General features: G+C 37.0%; 1 protein-coding gene across 2 annotated transcripts in view; it reads right to left on the reverse strand.

The window, feature by feature from the left end:
- Nucleotides 1-12,920, reverse strand: part of LOC134542842 (cyclin-dependent kinase 20) — a 35,621-nt gene extending 22,701 nt beyond the window's left edge. The window contains exons 1-2 of one of the 2 annotated variants that reach the window (XM_063387410.1): nucleotides 12,589-12,909; nucleotides 8,764-8,952 (exon numbers count right to left, since the gene is read on the reverse strand). In XM_063387410.1, the coding sequence (XP_063243480.1) occupies nucleotides 8,764-8,952; nucleotides 12,589-12,774 (375 nt within the window). In that variant the 5' untranslated portion in view covers nucleotides 12,775-12,909. Of the gene's footprint in view, nucleotides 1-8,763; nucleotides 8,953-12,588 lie in introns of both variants that reach the window. The other variant, XM_063387419.1, reaches the window with a different exon arrangement.
- Between the last annotated feature and the right edge of the window lie 3,663 nt (nucleotides 12,921-16,583).

The following is a 16,583-nucleotide window of genomic DNA, read 5'->3' on the forward strand; positions in this document are numbered from 1 at the left end:
CGAGGTCTAAGGAAGAAGTGGAAACAGCCAATTGCCTGTTATTTCACACATGGTGGCATGAAAGGTGGAAAACTGAAAGCTGCAGTTGAAGAAGTACTAGCTTGCTGTTTCGCAGTTGGTTTCAATATTGTTGCCACAGTTTGTGACATGGGCACCAACAATGTGTCAGCATTGAAGCAGCTTGGAGCAAAATTTCCAGACCCAGTGTTTCATTTCATTGGACATGAGATTGCTGTTGTTTTTGATCCGCCACATTACATTGAAATGTACTAGGAACATGTTTCTTTCACACATAGTGAGGGGTGTGAATGTTCGTGGGGAGATACCAATCACTGGTGCTGCCAGGTGGGAACACATTGAAAAAATGTACGAGGAAGACAAGAAATCAATTTTCAGACTAGCACCAAAAGTTACTGAAGGACATCTGGCTCCAACTTCAAGTGAGCAAATGAAGGTATCGACAGCAGCCCAAGTCATGAGTCACACTGTTGCAGCAGCTATTCACAGTTTTGTCAGTAGAGGTGGGTATCAAATATTTTGTTTATATTCTGAATCTGGTGATGTAAGTTTAATGGGTAGCAAGGCTTCAGCGTATTTATTAATTTATCTGGAAATTAATTGATGACAGCAGCAGTCATTTTATATTTGTGAAACATCACGCCATCCTTACCTAAGCCTCACATCAGGACTGTGTTCTTGCAAGCAATTTTTAAAAATGAACACTTTATATTTCACACATATAGTATGTCAATATAATTTACTCTGTAGGCTGTACAATTCTCAAGAATAGCGTTTGAATTTTTTTTCCCCACCTTAGGCTATTTTACATATCAAGTAGTAAAACATAAGCTGCCTGTTTTATGTTTATTTAGCCATGTGGCACTTGTTTCAGATTTATCATTAATTTGGTAATTTGCTACTGTAAAGAATGTACCTCCTCACATATAATAGTAAGACTCTGATAGTTGATGTTTTAGCATCTGATATCTTTTTGATTTCAGAATACGAATAAAAAAATGTTGGGACTATAAATATGATAAGGGATGTTTTATTATCCTGTTTTGCCTATAGGTTAAGAATAACAAATGTCAGGTATTTTTACAAACACGGCTAACTTTCAACTTTTTTTTCACAGTACTTGAAATGTAGCTGACCTAAAATAACAAACTATTACCAGTTAAAAAAAAAATCTTTAATGTAACTAACCTAACCAAACATTTTCACAGTTTCGTAGTTTTTTAAGTTGCCAACCTAACTAACCATTAGACTAAGTAACCATTAAACTGGTAAACTACTTTCAGTAAAGTAATGACTAGAAATTTTAAAAAATAAACAAATATATATATATATTTACAGATTTTATTTTTTTAGGTGGCAATCCTTTTTTGTACATATACATTGTACATGTTTCATAGATGTAATACTGATCGCGTTCTCTTTCAGATATACTTCCTCCAGAAGCTACTGTGACTGCATCGTTTGTAGCTGATGTCGATGAATTGTTCAACAGTTTCAACGGTTCTGACAGATATCCCGACGCTGGCAAGCCCCTCAGGTGCTGCTTGTCGGAGTCAAGTCCACATTTAGAGTATTGGCAAGAAAAAGCTAAAAGCTTCATCCACAACTGGCAGTTTTGCACTGATCCTGTTGCTGACCGGAGGTTAAGGCGTGAGAAAAAACAAAAAACACCACCGTTGAGACCAGGTAAGAAACGATGCACTGTCTCACATCCACCTTCACAGTGGGGTTGGATAACGTCCATCAATGCAGTCATCAATGTTTGGAATGTTGTATCAGAAGCAGGCTTCAGCTATTTGCAGCTGCGAGCACTTAATCAAGATCAGGGTGTCTACCAGATCTAGTAAATGAAATTCCCTGATTTTTCCAGGTTTTCCAGGTCTAAAACTGAACTTTTCCAGGTTTTCTGTAACACAATTATGACATTCCACAAAACTGAAAAAACTGCATAACATTACATTGACAGGTTTCAAAGTACTTCAACTCACTTAAATTAGTAAAAAAAAAATACCTTCTTCCAGACGTGGCCAAAGTAACTCAATTGATGGCAAATAAAACATGCTGCTACAAATATTTCACACACTTACTTTTGCAAAAACATAAGTAAAAGGAAGCTCCCATCAATTTCGCAGTGACTCAACTTTTGCGTCTATTGCACTTGCTTCAGAACAAGCCAAATCCAATACTCGAGCCTTCTTCAACTGCAATGCCTTGATCTCCTCTTCAACTCTTTTTTTCTGCCTTCTTCTTGTCTGTAGCTTCCTTTTCTTTTTGTTTTGTTTGCAGGGCTTCCTTACGCCTACAACTAGCATTTCTAACATACTGTAACATGGACTGGGTGATATCAACATGCTCTACACCTCCAGTATTTCTTCCTGCAAGTTTTCAGTCAGCAGATTAGAATTCACTGAAAATCATCTTTCCAATGATGCATTTCCATGGGAAAGTACCAACATCATCCTCACAAACTTTAGAAGGCCTGTTTTGGCAGCAACTGCATGTGCCTTAAGAATGAGCATCCACAAGTGATCGAGAAAAAGACGAGAACAGTGCTTCAGTATCTTGCGAGGAACATACCAACTGATATGATCACTCAATGTTATCAGCTTCTTGTCCTTATAGCCACTTGTTTTAAAGACAACATTCTAAACTGTAATCCACACGCTGTTTCCTCACACCTGAATTTAAAGCCACAGATGGACATAAGAAGGAAATTCCCTTGGTAAGTTTGTACTTCAGGTGACTTTTGTCTTGAAGTTTTTTTACCATAACCTTTAGACAAGTCCTAACATCATTTTTCGGTAACAGGACAGACTTTACTGGTACTTTCTCTTTCTTGATGGCATGGCGTAGTGCATAACCCAACTTGATATTGTTAGCAGTCAATAGATTTTCCTGGTTATCTACATCCAATCGAGATACATTGCGTTTCTCCCTAAAACTCTTCAGTACCTCTGGTTTCAAAAACTTTCCTGCCAAAGCTAATAAAATGTCTACCAGTGAATCATAGAGAAAAGGTGCCATGGGTGCTTCACTTTGGAACATTGTGAGAAACAATTCCAGCTCTGATGCCAAAGAGTAGAAGAATGTCAATTTTACTTCTAGAAGATTATCTTCAAGAGCACTTTTCACTACACTGAAAGACACATATGAAATAGAAACTTCACTAACAAATTTCTTTAGGTGGGGTAACGTTTTCATGGCACGCTCAGCAACTGCAGTATTCCATCTGATTGCACAAAATTTCTTGAAAAAAAGCTCTGATCCAGTTATTCTAATGTAATCTGCCCTCCTTGCAGGTACATGCATAAACAAATAGTAACTGTGCCTGAAAAAACTAACGTCTAATTGTATAGCAGAAATTCCAGTTTTGAAAGCACCATGGACCGTATGAAGCCCACAGCTACCTATTTCTAGCAACGATGGCGAATCTTCACCAAAAGTGTCTGTGATATGTATTTTCAAAGCTAACAAACATGCCCAGTTTACGTTGAGGGCTTCCATAGATACTTAAAATTAAATGCACCTATCAGTATAATCCGAACGTGGGAAGCACATGCTGCAGCATGTCACGTCAGCAGGATAACAGACCAGCTTGAACCAGTTTGTATCACGTGATTTAAGGCCACTTCCGAATCTGATGGTAAATAAAAGAAAATGGACATGGGAACTGTTCGTTATTTTCCATCCAAAAATAAAAAAAATGGGACGTGATACACTTGATGCTACGTCAATGCAAGCAGATCAATAAACAAAAAACGTATTGCCAACTACAACCTACCAAACAAAAATTCCCTGATTTTTTCCTGATTACAATATTCCCTGATTTTTCCAGGTTTTCCAGGGTCAGTAGACACCCTGCAAGATCCACTCGAAAATCTTTCTGGGTCGATTTGTTCGTATTGTGGTGCAAACACCAATCCAACTTGTGTTCAGTTCGCTGCTGCTTTGAAAACTGCCATTGTTAATGGATTGGCTTTCAAGAGTTTCTCAGGTAACTGCCGAAAGGATGATGCCAATATTTTAAATGATTTGAGGTGTTTCCTTGTAACTGAATGCCAAGGAAGTGAACAAGATTCAACTTGTGACTATAAAAAACTTCCATCAGATATGTTACACAGTGTTGTAACTGGAATTGACTGTGCAGTTGAAACAGGAGATGCATCCATTCTGTCATCAGCATATGTTGCAGGGTTTATTGCCCACAAGCTGTTGGAGAAAGTTAAGTGTGACAACTGTAAAGTGTGTTTGTTAGGAAGTAACGTTGATTTTTGTAATACTGGTGTAAGTTTCAAAGATTATTCAAGTGTGTCTGACAGTCTGACCTACCCCTCTCAGAACTTGGTCACTTTTGTTGCAAAGTTTGCAAATATATTTGAAGAATTCATGGTTGTCAACTGCCACATTGATAATCTTTTGCTGTCACTATCTCAGCATGTTCTGGATATTGTTAGTATGCCATGGCTTGAAGAGACTGACTGCGAACAACATACAGATTATCTTCAAAAGGGTATTGTAAAAGCAGCTGCAGAAATCTCGGTGCGCTGGTGGTGCAAAGGTATGAATAGAAAATTGATTGCAACAAAGAAGAGTAAACAGCAGTACAGAAAAATTCACATACTAACACACAAGTAATTTTGATTATTGATTCTCTGTTCAGTATGTTGAATGGCTGATAGTTGATGGAGAGTGGTGTTGAAGGGCCCCTGACCTCCCCAGCTTTTCACGAGAGTTTTCCAGTAATACAATAATCAGCTGATTATTTGGTTCAATGTCATGGTGACCTAGTTTAGTTCATTTATTTTTTTAGCATTGGAAATATTCTTGTAACTAATTTTTATGTTTATTATATGCAGTAAAGGCATTGTACTATGGTTTTACAAATTCTTCAGGTTATTAGGTAGATTATTTTTAAATAAATGCATTTATCAGTATTTTATCTATTGCAATATTATTTTCATAACTATATTGTTATGTTTGTAGTTATTTGGAAGCTGCAATTATGTTTCCTGAGATTGTTATTTGTTTTGGTAAAAGGAAGGATGGGGTTGGCACCAATTTTTTTAGACTTCTTTTTTGTATGCAGGATTTTGACAGTTTCTGTATGTGTTTTTATAATGAGAAAAAGTCAAATGTTTGTTCACTTTGTTCTCATGGGATACGGTAAATCAATCAGTGGTTATGATTTTAGAATTATTCAATTACAATAGGTATTTGTAGGTTGGAAATTTTTTTACCAAAAATGAGTAGTGATCATGATCAGTTGAATTGAAAAAATTAAATGAATTAAAATTTACAAATGTCGTGGCTGCCATTTGAGTTTTACTTTTTACAGACATTTTCTTTTTTCTTTTCTTTTTTTAATAATAACAGAATGCTGATGTCAACAATTCATTTGCGTCATGCAGTTTGTATTGAAGAGGACAGTCTCCAACAGTCTACCAGTGTACAAATCCTCAAGTGAATACTAATGATCTGCTAATATCAATGTTGTAAAGTATTTTTCTTCACCAACTATAGTGGTTGTGCAATCAGTGGTCTGCATTTCCTTAATGTGTCTGCCAAACTCCATCACATCATTACATTCAAAGAGTACATTAAGTAAAAATTGCTGTGAAAGTGGCTATGTCTCTGTCATAATGTCAAATTATTGCTGTGTCTGTTTGAGCACTGGTCCTTTATTACTATTGCAGTATTTTTTAATATCTTTACATATTATGTAGATAAAAATATTTTTCCACTTCATGTGTGTAAGCAGTTGAATAGTATGTGCATGCATTCATTACAATGATATTTAATATGGGAGTAGTTGCTGGTAAGTCTAGCATAATTTTAACATTATAAAACATTTAATGTTTTTTAAGCTATATAATTTCTGCAAAGCCTTTAAAAATGGACAGAACATATAACTTCACAGTATTAATGATGCAGATTTTACCAATATGAACATAATGAAATTTATCTCAAAACATTTTTCAGAATGAGACAAATACTTTACTAGGTCAAGTCTTTGTGCAGAAAATTTGAGGGGAAAAAATACACTCAATAGTAATATGGTATAATAATCACACAGGGATCTGCCCTCTGAAATTTGAGGTGGGGGTACATTTTATAATGTTCGTGAAGACATAACTTTGACCATTATTATTGCGCATTTATTTCTTCCTACTTTTTATTTAAGGTATTTCAGAACCTCTTTGCAAAAAAAAAAAAGATTCAAGATTAAAATACATAAAATTAACATGTAATCAATTCTTTAAAAATAGTAGATTTAATATTCCTGCCTTGAATTAAAACATCCTGCCGGACCGTAGAGCGTATTGTATATCCATTCTCAAAAGTTGTTTCACATTTTTCTTCTTTAACTTAGCATATTTACATTTTGTGCAAGTGCATATGCATACAAAAGAGTGAAAGCACATGTATGTGTGCTTTTTGAATGTGTTTGGTTTTACATTAACTTGTTCTGTGAAACTTCATATTATAAAAAAAAATATTTCTTCCACAATAAAAGAACATGACCTGACTTTCAAACTAATTAAATTTATTACCTACAAAATTAACATCAACTTAAGTCATTTTATGATTTTAAGGAAAACAAAATTATGTAAAAATGTTTGGTTCAAATGTTTCTATTCCATCAAATCCATTCTCATTTAAATATCCTTGTGGTTGATTACAGGAGAAATTTTTTTTGTAACTATGACAAAATTTCCATTAAATATCACAAAAATGGATCCTTGGTAACAATCAAGAAATATTAACAATATGTATTTGTGAAAAATTTTAATTTATTGTGACATTATTTTTATTTGTTAAAATCTATATACATTGCTGCTTCCATTGCAAAAAAAGATTTTTTTAAAATTATTTTGGCATAGTTAGTAAATTAGATAATTTTTTTTTTTTTTGCAATTGTGTAATGCTTCCACTTGTACAAATGATTGTAATCAGTTGTATTGAAAATATTCTATGAACATTGATTGATGTAGTTCTTTGTCGTTTGAGTTGAGTTTTTTTTACAGATATTTTCTTTTGCAACTCATAGCAGAATTTTGGTGTGCATAATTTTTCATGGCAAAATCCTCAGGATAAGGCCAAAATCCTTTTCAATCCACTGCATCGATTAACTGTGCCATGAAGATAGTGTGGTATGAACTAAATATTATTGAGTTAATTTATGTAAAATTGTATAAACAAAGATGCATCTGAAATAAATTTACCTGATTAATATACATTTTTGGATGTTTATTTGTTTCAGTTTTATTTTTATGGAAAAGAATATCCCTTAAAGAGTTCTAATCATCAGGTGAACACTTATCTGCTGATTTCAATGTGTACAGTATAAATCAATTTTACATTTCTACATTATCAAATGGAGCTCTGGTGGCAGTGCTGTTAGCTGCTTGCTATTAACTATGAGCCACATCTTTATCTCAATGCATCTGCCAATTCTCCAGCAATGACCTACTGCATTCATTTGAGGAGCACATTTGTAAAAACTGTTGTGGAAGTGGTTGTGCTACTGCAATGTGAATTAACGCAAATGATTTTGTGTTCTGTATCAGTTCTGGTAATGCATCGTTACATCACAGAATTTAAATTCAGAGCAGTTAATGCCACTGGGCCCATTACTCTTCTTATTGGGGAAAAAAAACTCCATTATACATTTCACATCACTGGAGCTGCTTCACTTTCAGGGCTTGACTGGTTTATTAATCTCCACAAAATATTCATTTTCATTTATATTTTAATGCTGTTAAATCTATTTCAAGGCTGAGAAGTTGTAGAACGTCTTTAATAATTGGCAGAGAAAATTAACTGGTAAAAATATTGGTACACAAAATGTAATGTCTTCCACTGTACAGATTCCTTTATTATACCATGTGTTTCACCATTTTTCGTGTAGAGTTAATTTTTATACATGTTATTAAAATGGTTATAGAACAACACTGGCAATAAATAGCATTAACAGCATTAAAAATATATTAAAATTAATTATTACATTCAAATTTACCGCCGTATGTTTAAAAGTCCCGCCAGGCCGTAGTTGACGTAGCTAGTTCAGTTAGGTACCGCTAGAATGCGCTCGCGTTTCAGAGATTGTTTGGACATCCAGTAGATGGCAGTCAAGTCGCACGTTTTAATCTGGGTACATGGATAAAGCATTGACTTACCGGTCTTCTCTTATATAGTCTTTGCCGGTGTCTGAGAAGCTTGACAAGACCTTCCTGGCTTTTAATCGCTAGTCCGTGAAATTCGGTAATCCATGATTATCTCAGTACCGACCATCACGTATTAATGAGGTTATACTGTATTTTCAAAGTAACTTAGTTTATATATATACACACACACACACACACACACACACACACACATACACACACACAACACACACACAGATATATATTCTTTTCAGTGCAACAGTCTTATGTCTTGCATAGAGACATACTTATGATGTGTCTGCCACACATTACTCTACTGAGTTGTCCCAATGCCAACTTTACCAATACCTTAGTGCCACTGATTTATATATTTACACACTCACTCACTAACTCACTCTTTAACTCGCATGCCATATAATTTGTTTTAACATATGATCTAAGACAAACATCATTAATAACAATAAATAAATAAACATTTGAAACACAACTTAAAACAAATACATTGTTGATGGAATTCCATAAAAAAAAAAGGGGGGGGGGGGGGGAAGTAGATGAACACAAAAGTGCAGATTATTTTTACCCTGTGCATGATGGAACAACTGTGGAGGTAAGCCACACCACGCAGCAGCATCCTCATGTAGGTTTTGACTTGAGGTATGCTCAGAGGGTTTGCAGCATCATTCAGCATTTCCCACAAGCCAGAAGGCATGTATTCAAACACCAGCACGAACCCGAGTCCTTGGGGGAAAGCATCCAGCAACTGCACAATCTGTGTGAGAGATCACAACCAGACAGACTTCATAACACAACTACACTGGAGTTTGGTGTCTCATGCAGTGTTGACTCCAGGAACACTTTTTAGGAGGAGGGGAGGGGGGGGGGGGAAGCTGTCGTACAAAGAAAGGATGCAACTGCAAAACATGACAATAAGGCTTCTTCATAATGGGCCATTGCAAGCACGCAAACAGCACACCATGGTAACATGAAACAAAAGAGAACTATTTACTGTGGCCGGGGGTCGTGCACACAATGGTGTGTCTTTAAACTAAGCCACTTCCTGCCATATAGCCATTTCTTTGAGTGAGGGTGGAATCAAGTTTCCACACCGGAAGGTTTATTTTATAAGTGCAGGAGGGAATTGCAATATGGGACATACCCGCAAAGGAATACTCAAAAGTTAAAAAAAAAAGTGTTGATTAGATATGTTATTGCTCAACAAAGGATCATATAACTCTAATATCTCCTGTTTTTACTGCATTTATTTTGCTGTAGCAACAGCACAAACAATGCATTTTCTTCCTCCAAATCCCTTTCTCTAATAGGAATTAGGAATGTGGCGGAGTGGCGTGTTCACAGTGGTTCAATCAATTATTGTGCATTTTCCTTACGGGCCACACATCTCTACTGGGGCGTGTTTCAAGTGGCCCAGTGAGAAGGAGCCTAAAAAATAGTCAAAGATAGGTTTGGAATATTTACAAATTTATAGTGTCAAATACTGTTATTTAATAGTTTCAAACAACTTTTGATGAGAGAAATGTTTAACACATTAATTAAAATATTTAAGCTAACATAAATATACCCTTCAAAATAAAATAAAAAATACCTTTTGAGCTTTGCTTGGTCACATGCGTAGCAAAAGGACACGTACATAACTGGCAATGTCTGGTTAACTTAGCAGGATAAATACACATACCGTACCTAGTTGACCAATTTCAAGACCTTCAATTTTTTTATATATCATGCAATTATTGTTTCTATATAATAAGCACATTCAAACACAATACCAAATAGATCTACTGTTGGTAGGAACGTACTGCTTATTTTGTTAACAAGTCAAATCTTTTTGCAGGTAATTTCCAAATGACCCAAGTGAACAGTCTGCAACTTGGTATAATTAATATGCAACTAAGTAAGGCGTTAAAAACAAAATGCTGCTGTTAATTCAAGTATCATGATTTCCAGAACAGTTACTGTTTGTTTCATGATTTTTCTGTGACCTCAGTGACCAGTCCAGTTTCTACGTTCACTTTTTTGTGACTTTTGTGACCTATAGATGGTCTGCTTATAAATCTCTGTGTAACACAAGAGGGCAGTTTTTTTCCTGGGATAGTTAAATAACAGTCTCTTCCTGAAATTACTGGGCTTCAGCAATATGTAATTGCAAGCCCTGTCTGAAAAAAATATGAGAAGTTTATTTAGCTCTTATTTTGAATAACACTCTTTGTAAATACATAAATGTAAGTACCTGGAAAAATAACCTGTGACAATCCCATGCTTTTATCTTTTCTTTATTCGCACAGGACACCCTAATGAAAACATATTAATATCAGGGGCGTAGCCAGGGGGGGAGGGGGGGGGTTAGGGGTTCTAACCCCCCCCCCCCCCCAGCCACAATGATTTTTTCTTAACTGAAAGCAGGTTAGCTAAAAGCCTGGGTGTCTTACTGCTATCACCGGCCACTGCACTGGAGGGGAAGAGTAAGCGAGCCCTACCGATTCTCCTTCCCTTCCCCTACCCCTGTCACGAGCAGAAGCTATAAGGTTGTGTCGCCGTGACGGGTCCAAAGCTTTCAAATATCTTACACCTACTGTATTTAACCAGCGCGGTAATTATAAGCAGGTGTTGACTGAGCTTCCAAAAGTGTAAGGATCGCTGTGTGTGTATAGAATTGAGTCAACAACATGGTGTCATCAGGGGCACAACAACAGGGGGCAAGGGTATTTTGCCCCCCCTCTGAAACCTTGAAGTCGGGGCAAACGGGGGCAAAGAAAGTGCTGTGTAATCAATTTTTAGATAATAAAACTGCTTAAATAGCACCATTTTTCACTTTGAAATATAAATTTTCCCAGGGGAGGACCCCCGGACCCCCCGCTCCAATAGGAGGGATCGATGATTCTTTATAAAAAGGTATATTGCCCCCCCTTTGGAAATGTAGTTGTTGCGCCCCTGGGTGTCATGTAACTCTTCAAGCTAAAGCTAATTGTTTCCAGGAATAGATCAGTTCTGCTGAAACCCAACCCTTTTTATTCCTTTTTTTTTGTATTGTCGAGCTTCGAGCATAATTTATGATTTTGAGTGGACGTAAACAAGGCACTTGGATTGATAAAAATATCTTTAATTAATTTTTTACTTCATTACTCAAACAATTTTTTTATTAAAAAATTAATAATATTTTTACCATTACAATATTTAAAGTTAAGTACCGAAAACTGCTAAAATACCAATATTTTACACCTTAAAATCCAAATTTTTTCTAGGGGTGGACCCCGGACTCTCCCGTTTTAATAGGGGGGGACCATGCTTCTTAACCCCCCCCCCCCCCCCCATACACAAATCCTGGCTACGCCACTGATTAGTATGAACACTTAATATGTAGTGGTTGCAATTACAATCTAACAACTATCTACATAACATGACCATTTTTGTAAAAAAAAAAAATAAATAAAATTAAGTGCAATAACACTATGCAACATTTTAAAATTTTGAAACTATGTTTTGAGACTGTAAGGTGCTTTTAGAAGTATTTTTTATGCTGATGTAAAATATGATTTTACTTTTCCTTAAACAGTAAGTATGCTTCCTTCAGATTACACAATATTAGTTGTTTTGACATTTTTGTTTTAATTCCATTTGAATCGTCTACAGTCAAACAGTCCTTAATACCGGGCATTATTCTGCTTAGCACCGTAGAAAATAAGACGAATAATAGTGTGAGTTTTGGAGCAATAGTAGCGGTCGTTTATACGAGGAAGAGTGAATTTATAAGTTGAATTAAATATTATTATAAATTAAATAAATAAGAACACAAGAAATTTGTTGGATTTGTGTAGTAGTGATGAGAAAAGAGGAGTCTTTTCGTTTATGATACTGGAAAAATATAACATTAAAAAAATTAAATGTGTGATAAACAGTTGTTTATTGTTCCAGCCCAAAACACCCATATTCCAGCTATTGTCTGGTAATAAAGTAGAGGTAGTAATGACATAACCGACGCCATAATGGTGACATCATCAGTATTGTTATGGTATCGTGATTTAGTAGTGTCTCAAAAAAATTGCCAAGACCTTACATAATTTGTTTTTATCCTGACAGTTGAGTTTTTGTTTGGCCAGTATCTTTGAACGTACTAAATCAAAACAACAACATACACCACGATCAATATGCGACCGATAATGCCATCACATCTAGCGTTTAACTTGGATATGTGATACGAAACACCCACCTGCTTCAGATATAACAGCTGACAAAATCCAAACGTATTAAAATAATAATCCAGATAAAAGTAAATGAGGGCATGAAAACAGATAAATGATTCAAACCGCTGTGTTGTGTGCGAATGCAGGTTCTAATTCGGTGAACGGCGTGTGCAACTGTGCTTAAATAGCCAACATATTAAATATCTCACATAGTCTGAGTCAAGTTCACGAAGAGCTTTGATTTCCCTTAATACGCTGTTTGGGATGCCATCTTCAAACTTCTTGAAAGTAACTTTCTTCAAGGCTACATCGTGACCGGAGACGATGTGGCGGCCCCGCAGCACCAACCCATGTGCTCCTTCACCTATCTTTCCCATTACTTTAAACATCTCCATTATTTTACCGGCTAGTCACAATAATGCTCGTTGGTCACAATCTACAGGAATATGCAACATAATTTTTAAAGGTTTTTGTTGTGCTCCAGCAAAAACAACACATATCAAAACGGTTTACTATCCGAGTTTGTGTTCTGCTTTTGTTCATTGCTGCCACATTCAAAATTTATTATTATAGACAAAAATTTTAACATGTATTCGATTTAGTTCTAACAATCCCCCCGTTGTAAACTTGCATTACATTTAGAACAATATCATTAAAAAAAACAGTTAACGGAAATGTTGCATTTTACAAGATTTTTCATATTAGTTATTTTAATATATATTTTTTAAAATACCTATACATAAATAATATTCAAATATAATCTCCAAACTTATACTCACAAAACACTCTAAATATGTTAAGATTTTCCGTCACCCGGCCTCTGTGGAAGGCCCGAGAAGTACCTGACGGGCGCTACGGGCGTCGCGGTGCTGTGGTTGTCCGTAGAGGGGGGGGGGGGGGGGGGGGGCTAGTGGGATACCTACTAGGCCGTTGGTGATGGGTCTCAGGTACTTTGCCCCCGCGTGCCCCACCAGGTACGCGGTTGGGAATCTACCCTGAGACTCCCTTCTTGGCTGTGAGGCCGCTCGGCCTTGTGGAGGACAGTATGGTGCGGAATAATCGTAGATGACACAGTTTATATTAAACTGGCCTTAATCCACTGACTTCTCCGGTGGTACGCATGGGTACGCTGTACTCCCTACACATACACTACGCGGTGGCAGAACCATTACAAAAGCTAGGATAATGCGCTATGCGGCGTCTCAGCCGTTGTACTATTACACTAACACACGCTGATTACAAAACAAAACACGACACAACATAAAACTGTGAATTTGCCGTGGCAGTCTCGCGGGGACGTGAAAACGAGTTGGCTGGAGTCGGCCAGTGCCATAAATTGCGTGGTCGGCGACACGGTGCGGAATCACCAAGGAAACAGTCGAGATAAGACCTGGTCCGCGAAATACACGCCGAGTCTACATGAGCACCAATGAATAAAAAGGTTTGGTTATTAAATCAAGTACAGAGTGAACGATCAGTGGAACAAAATTGAAGGCTACTCACGGAAACACGTCTTGAACCGGCGTGGAGTGGTTGGAGACTGCCGAACGTGGCCGCCTCTCAAGGGAGGGAAACTTTCACCTCCTTTGTGAGTCGGCACCAAAAACTTATATCAAATTAATTTGCTCTATTTTAAGCTAAAAACATGTTCCAGGTACTCAATTGAAAGGTAGCACCTGGTAAGTGTATGCTTAAGGCTTAACAACTGTTTTATAGTATTTTATTATTTGAATTGTGGCATCAAGTTGGCGACTATAAATTTATTAACATATTGTCTCACTGTGAACTGTTTTAGTTGGATTTTTCCTAATCTGACTCGATCATTGTCACAGGCACTTTAATTAAGGCCAGTGGCCACGGTGACTGGTAATGAGGTTCGTTGTCTACTCCGTGCTTGCAGTGCTCGAACGGAGTAGCTACGATGCACTTGTTTAATGCCTGTAAATTAATAATTGTGTCCTAATGTCTTGTTCCTTAATTGTTTTATGGGGTCGAGCCCCCAGGGTTTTGTGCCCTGAAGTTTATTTGAGTCTAGTGGGGTCACGCCCGAGACGCTCACTTGACTCATTCCCACTGGGCTAGGGGTGCGCTCCGAAAATGGGATCTGGTACTAGCGGTGCGGAGCACGGGCTTAGAGGCCATGGTCGGGACGATGTCAGATTAAATTTAAATAAAATAATTTTTAAAGCTGAAATATATCAATTAAATTTTTTGTAATTTTTCTTTAAAGAATACATGAAGTTAGAAATTGTAGTAGATGGCATTTTGTGACATAGTAGAAATTACATTTTAATCTCACAATCGCCTTATTGTTTTACCCTAAACATTGCAGAAAAATGTACTTGACATCAATTAATTCGAATCTGCATCCTTGAAAAGTCACTTTCAAAATAAAAATTAAAACTATTTCCACAATGTAAACACTTCACATCAGCCACTTTTTGGGGCGTCTAACCAATACGATGAAACAATGAGCTAAGGAAAAACAAACCAGCAACTCCCAACACTAATGCGGACAGAAATGTCCAAGTTCCCGTCCATTGCTTAGTAATTTATTTCTACTCTGTCTTCATCCGGATCCACCCCTCTGTTTCCAGTAACCCACCTGCCTGATAATAATGCATGATTTTTGCATCTCGCATGAAAGTGCCCATGGTTTTCCCAGTGTCTATGCAGGTTTTACCTGGGCCCAACTTATCTAGTTTTAGTCTACAATAGTCAGTGAGAGGAGTTAGTCATGGCGCCGAATGCTGCCATGGCTGGCCAATCCCCTCCTATCACATGATGCATGCTACCTATCCTGCATGGCTTAAAACCTGCATGATTAGAGCATATAGGCTTCGGCCTGAGATTCACTTAGAGTCTCTCCCTAGCCAAGACCCCTCCCACATAAACTTAGTTTATAGTTAGATTAAGGGAAAAAAAAGAATAAACAAACCAGTGGGAAGGTAATCATTAATTACTAGCCACTCCATGATGAAAATACTAAATGAATGAAAAGGCTGATTTGTACTATGGCAGTAGTCGAGTGGCAAGTGGACGAGAAACTGGCGAGTAAGTGAAACTTTTCACAATAGGCAAGAAATGTGTTTGGAGTAAATTATAGGTTCGAGCTTCGATCTAAAAATACGAGGGAAACACAAAAAAAATGAACATAGAGAGCGCTGCCATTCGTAGACATAGCAGAGTTCTCCTTCTAGATGGGGTTAGTAAATACCGTCACTAAACGGCTGTCCATATGGCATCAGTTTGTAGGTTAACATTTGATCATAGTATTGTTTTTTCACTTACTGTTCTGATGCTCCTACTGCGAAGTCGTTATTGCAAATTTAAAAGATCAAAGAGTGTGTTTGAAATGTTGTTTCCTGCTTGAAAAATTGGCAAAGGAAGCTTACCAAATCCTTCAACAGGCTTTCAAGGAGGAAGCTATGAGCCGCAAACAAGTTTTCGAGTGTTTTGGTTTGGGTGCTATAAAAGTGGTGAGATGAGTGTTGAAGATCATGCTCATTCTGGGCGCCCTTCAACATCTCGAAACGATAAAAATGTTGAAAAAATCCACCAAAACATCAGATAGGATTGCTGTTTCACAATCGACGAAATTTCAGAAGACAGGAGTGAGTTGGAGATTGTGTCAGCGTATTTTGGCTCAGGATTTGCAAATTCGCTCAATTTGTTTCTCGCCTTCTCAAACACAAACAAAACTATTTCATTTCAGCCAAGACTTGAAAAAATATATTGAAAGTGATCCAAACTTTTTGACCAAAATCATTAAAGGTGATGAGAGTTAGTGTTATCGATATTACCCATAGAAATTAAAAAAAAGTGCCAAACCAGTGGAAATCTCCCAACTTCCACATACCAAAAAAAGTAAAACAAGTGAAATTGAGGTCGAATGTTAAGATGATGATCTGACGCCGTCCCCGCTACCTCTATTAAAAGTTATGTAATTTTAGTATTGTTAGAAATCTCAGGGTAGGTTCAGCCTTGTGGCTAGAGGTAGTGGTTCGACACAGTAGGGTCCCCCGAGCTGTTTAGGCCACTCGGGATGCCTGAAAATAACAAGAAAAGACCAACTGATGTCTGGTTAAATTATTACGGCACAGTCCTATACATAGTGATGCCCGTCCTGGTCGTAACGGTTGTCCCGAATTGAATTGTCACACGCGCGACCACTTTCTCAGTGGCGGCTCACGATTTTATTCCC

This window comes from Bacillus rossius, chromosome 1 (genome assembly GCF_032445375.1).
Source record: "Bacillus rossius redtenbacheri isolate Brsri chromosome 1, Brsri_v3, whole genome shotgun sequence".
NCBI classification, from domain to species: Eukaryota; Metazoa; Arthropoda; class Insecta; order Phasmatodea; family Bacillidae; genus Bacillus; species Bacillus rossius.